Here is a 5,206-nt window from a genome sequence, read left to right on the forward strand (position 1 = left end):
ATATATATATATAAAATTAAAGCCAGCTGTAGAGAGAGAGAGAGAGAGAGAGAGAGAGAGTGTGTGTGTGTGTGTGTGTGTGTGTGTATAAATATATAAAATACAGGTTGCTTTAATTTGAGAAATACATACAACTCTTATACATACTTATGTGTGTATATATTTTTCAAATTAAAATTCTAATTGAAAGTGCAGCTACAGTTTGTATAGAGATATTTATATGCATTCATATTATATTATATGCATTGCGATTAAAATGTACATACATCAAAATAGTCTCCCTTATTTTTTACCTGCATCTACAATGAATAATTCTGTTTAAATTGCTCTATCAATTTGAGAAAACGATTGATTTGTTATTACTCTTTAGTTTGTCTCTTTCCCTTCCCCCTTCTCTCTCTTTCTCATTTCGTATTTTTTTCTTTCTCATCTTTTTTGATATTCAATATTTACATACAAAATACTTTAATGTTATTGCGATGCACATATATAAATTTGAGTTACTGCAATATGAGTCTGTTGACAGATTACAAAGTATCAACTCCAAAAATATCAAGTTAGGGCATATGAAATTTTTGATTTTAATTATGTATCATATTTTATATACGTATGCATGTACAAATATATAGAATTTCAATAATTTTGCAGTAACTACATATACTATATATACTAATAGAACAGCAGCGAAATATGATTGTAATACTTATGAAATATAATTTTGAGCTTATCTTATAAATTTTTTAATTATAATCTTTTAAATTAAAATTTGAATATTCAAAATTAAGTTGTTTTATTTTATAAAATAAGATTTTTTAATAACAATATAATGATAAAATAGGCAAATAAGAGTTGATTCTTTAAAATGTAAACGTATAAAGATTTTTTAAGTAGTTAATATTTTTCAATGCTGTTAATGTTCTTCGAATATATCTATTTATAATAGCAGACAAATTGCTGTTTTGATACAAATAACTTATGCTATACAATACTCACGTAGCAAGAAATGCTCTCCGTAATAATGCATATGTACATTAGAGGATTTTAGTACTTCGTTATACATAAAAATGTTGATTATAATACGGGAGAATTTTTAATGATGGGTCTTACAATGTTACTTGATCGACTTGTGTAATCATATTTCAAGAAATAAATAGTTTAAAAGAAATTATATTAATCTGTATCTTATCATTTTTATAAATATTCTAAATATTTCAAGTATAATAGTTAAGTATTATGTCAATAGACTTTTTTAAGAAAATTCAAAATAAGATATATTGCAAGTAAGTCTTACTTAAAAAATATATTATTTATACTGCATATTCGCATGTATATTATATTTTTACAATTCATTATTTACAAATGTTTTATAAATTCATAATCAATTTTATAAATTCATAATTAAAAAATAATTTTTATACATAATCTATATGTTGTGTTTAAAAAATAAAAAAAACTTAAAAAATAAAAAATTTTGATTTTATTGCATAAAACAAAATTAACAAGTTTTTTTTTAAATAAAAACTGAATTTTTTTGCAAATGCATAATACCAATAAAAAAAAAGACATAATATATAAATATAAATATATTGACATAATTTATAAATATATTGTGAAAGAGTACATAAATTTGTAAACATATTGTGAAAGAGTATAATATCGCCTAAAATTTAATTATCTTATTTTTTGGTTTATTACTGTCACATTTCTTTTTTGTATCTTCCTGTAAAGATTCTATGGCAGAATTATCCATTTTTTCCACTGTAACGACATTATCTTCCTTAGCATTCACTAAGTCAGGACAATCCTTCTTTAGGTGTGTCACAGCTCCGCAAATTTTGCAGCAACCACCATGAGGATAAACTCCTTTGGGATTATCAGGGCATTGCATAGTAATATGACCTTGCTCGCGGCAAATGAAGCACTTTGCATATCTATAGGTGGAATCTTTGTTAACTTTGCATTCAAAGTGGGTATGTTCTGTTGAACCACATTTGAAACAGATGCCTGTGCAGGCCTCACTGCGATCAAGCTCAGGACAATCAGATAGATTGTGTCCAGATTTGCGACAATTGAAGCAGACGAGTTTCCTGATCCGTGCCAAAGCTTTCTCAGCCTTGCGTCTTTCCAGCTTCATCGCTAAATCCACTTCAGATTTTGGTATACCTACATAATGATAAATAATGCAATACAAATGTTACATTTTGGAAATGAAGTTTTTAATACTTTATTATTATCGGTACAAAATATTTTAATTAAATCTGTGGACCCTGAGGTTTAGATTCTTAAATAAGATTTCCATCATTCCTCAATTTTCACATTTAAAAAATTTGAAAAAATATATAAAGAAAAATCAAAGTAATTCTTTTAAGTTCCATGAGAATTTATACATGTTGATGGATATATGAATATATTAAAATTTTTTATAAATTCTTAATAGAATTCAAAATTAAAACACTATCATATTAATATCATATTGTATACTTACCCTTCATTATCATTTTCTGTTTGAGTTCTGCCAATCTTTCTGCATCTTCTTTTTTAACAGGAAATCTATCATACATGACAATTTCAGTTTCTACACCATTGATTACTATTTTGGTGACACCAGCATCTGACTTTCTTCTTTTATATTCTCCCTTTTTCTTAATTTTTTCCTCTCTTGTATGTATATTGTTATTTTTGCTAGAGAAATCCTTCTTAAACTTTTTAGACCCATCATTAGACATTTCTAATTTCCTTTTCTGATTCCGTTTCTGTCGTTTGCTCAATACAACATAATTCGAATGTGTATCTTGTGGAGTATTTAATTCTTGTGCAGAATCTTTTTCACTAGATACTGAAATTGTATTATTGATGTCTTGCTCCTTTTTCTTTTTGTTAGAAGATTTAGTTGTCTTCTTATCTGTTCCAATGTTTTTTTCTGTGTGTTTTTGTGATTCTTTTACATTATTTTCAGATGTTACATTATTTTCAGAATTTTTCGTGAAATTTCTTTTTGAATTTGAATTCTTATGTTTTCTTTTGTCAGACTTGGATCTATTATCTTCAAATTCTGCCCATTCCTGAGTATTTTCATTAGTGCTTGCATTAAAGAAGTCTTCATGTTCTTTCAATAATTCCTTTGCTGACTTTTTCTTCTCTAAAGATTTATTTTTGTTCTCTTCTATTTGCTGTTTCATTACATTCCATGGTGTAGCCTCATTTGGTAATCTCTCATTTGAAGCTTTGGATCCTTTTGCTCTTGCAAATCTGGTCATTTTTTCTTGCACTAGCAAAAAAGCATAATTATTTAAGGTTATTTGTTTGAATTTATTAAAGAGTGTTTGAATCTTTCTGAATTTTTTAAAATTTTATATATAAATATATATTTAATTCTTAATGATTCTTATCTTATGAATTTTTTAGTCTAATTCTTGATTCAATTAATTAAAATATATACTTTGAAAATATATACTTATTCAAAACTTTGCATTATTAAATTCTAAACTTTTAAATTCTTTTAAATTTATAAAAGTTTTCCTTTTTTTAATAAACTTACATACTGCTTTTACTTCAAAATAATTACATGTTACTCTTAAATATGAATTCATAGATACTTGTATTGAATTGACGAATTTGTGCGTTGAAATTTTGTGCGTATAAATTTTGCAATGCAGATATTTATAAATTGTACTAATTATTCAATTGAGCTATCTAGCTTCCAATTTTAATAAAATTGATTGATTTTTGAGATGCTCAAGGCTAAACTGTATAATTATCAAAATTATTTCATTAAATTATCAAATTTTAATTCAGCTATGTACAAAATTAAGTATCATGCATCTTGTAAAAATAAATTCCTCTTCGCAATAGATTAATAATTTAAAAACGTAAACATTAGTTCACATTAAAAAATTCAAATTTATTTTCAGAATAAATAAATGTTTTCTTACCACTTCTTTTATTGGAGTGTTCGTAATGTATTTTATGTTTATATATCTTCACGTGGAAAACTAGAGGTTAGGAAACTTCTTTCGTGTGTTCCAAAACTGCATCATCGATTATTTATGTTCGAAAAGCGTATGATCAAGTCATCGATTTTTCGAGAATCGAGAGAGATACACCAATCGGATGTTGCAAAGCTCTAATTTCGCTCGAGAGCTAACTACGTTTCTGATGTTTCTGAACGCACTGTCGTTTATTTTCGCTCCATTCGCTTCCAACCGCTGGTCATTTTGCGCGCATCGATATTCGATTACTCGATACAACGACAACAGAACGGAGCTTGTACGGAATTGTGCTTGCGTTCGCTTGCAAATGTTTTCTGTATATAGTTTCTCGTTGGATTATTCTAAGTGTTCTCTAATATTCTCGAGAAATGGCGGAGTTCGTGGAGAAACGATGTCAGGACATGATCCCGGAGTTGGAACAAATGGAGAAGCTCAAGCTCTTTGATAAAAAAGAGATTCGGTAAGTGAACATGAATTTAGGTTATGTACGCGTGTCTTTGAGAATCGGATGATTTTCAAATGTTGAAACGTTTATTATATTTTCAGGAGCATCGCCAAGAAACTCAAAGAATATGAGTATAAAATTCAACGACACACAAAGACTAAGGAAGACTACCTTCGATACATACAGTATGAAATGGATCTTCTAAAATTGATCAAGCAACGAAGGGATGTGAGTATATCCAAACTTTTTTTCATATATATATATATATATATCTCATGTATATCGTGTACTTTAAAAAATTACAGAAAAATAATCCAATGATAAAATCTAAATGATCAACGACACGCATCGTATATTACAAAATCATCATAAATTTAAGGATTTTCACAGTTAAATTTATAATGTCAAATTATATCCATTTCAAATTATTTTTTAATCATTTCTAAAAATCGCAATTGTTCTTAATGAGAAGAAAAAAATTATATATTATATATTATATATATTAATTATATTTCATCTTAAATATTTTTTCAGAATATTATACTTCGGAATTACCGTGTATATGATTACAGATTTTGTTGTTCCGATTTTTGATAAAAGATTGAAATCGCAATATTAGAAATCCCAAGATAGATCGTTGGCTTTACGGTTCTATATAGCTAATAATGCGCTAATAATAGCTAATTATGCGCATATGATATGCATATCCTTTTTGTGTCAAGTCTACAAACTATCGATTCATGTTGCATGTTGACCGTTTTCTCTGATAGTT

General features: G+C 27.0%; 2 protein-coding genes across 4 annotated transcripts in view; one reads left to right on the forward strand and one right to left on the reverse strand.

Moving 5' to 3' along the window:
• Nucleotides 1-1,660: 1,660 nt before the first annotated feature.
• Nucleotides 1,661-4,026, reverse strand: LOC108693366 (zinc finger CCHC domain-containing protein 9-like). The gene is made up of 3 exons (XM_018202260.1): nucleotides 3,933-4,026; nucleotides 2,486-3,268; nucleotides 1,661-2,163 (listed from the first exon to the last, which is right to left on the reverse strand). Exons 2-3 carry the CDS (start codon nucleotides 3,255-3,257, stop codon nucleotides 1,661-1,663), a joined length of 1,275 nt encoding a protein of 424 aa, XP_018057749.1. The 5' UTR covers nucleotides 3,258-3,268; nucleotides 3,933-4,026.
• Nucleotides 4,027-4,223: 197 nt separating this feature from the next.
• The window catches only part of LOC108693328 (U3 small nucleolar RNA-associated protein 6 homolog), a 7,658-nt gene continuing 6,675 nt past the window's right edge, over nucleotides 4,224-5,206 (forward strand). For all 3 annotated transcript variants that reach the window (XM_018202217.1, XM_018202218.1, XM_018202219.1), the window contains exons 1-2: nucleotides 4,224-4,449; nucleotides 4,536-4,662. In XM_018202217.1, coding sequence (XP_018057706.1) covers nucleotides 4,358-4,449; nucleotides 4,536-4,662 — 219 coding nt within the window. In that variant the 5' untranslated portion in view covers nucleotides 4,224-4,357. The remainder of the gene's footprint in view (nucleotides 4,450-4,535; nucleotides 4,663-5,206) is intronic.

This window comes from Atta colombica, unplaced genomic scaffold (assembly GCF_001594045.1).
Source record: "Atta colombica isolate Treedump-2 unplaced genomic scaffold, Acol1.0 scaffold9, whole genome shotgun sequence".
Taxonomy (NCBI): domain Eukaryota; kingdom Metazoa; phylum Arthropoda; class Insecta; order Hymenoptera; family Formicidae; genus Atta; species Atta colombica.

Excerpts from the sequence above, each read along its gene's own strand:
- LOC108693366 (XM_018202260.1), bottom strand. The coding sequence starts at position 3,257 with ATGACCAGATTTGCAAGAGCAAAAGGATCCAAAGCTTCAAATGAGAGA. Across the intron at positions 2,164-2,485 it reads ACAGAAAATGATAATGAAGG|GTATACCAAAATCTGAAGTG; the intron begins GTAAGTATACAA and ends ATCATTATGTAG.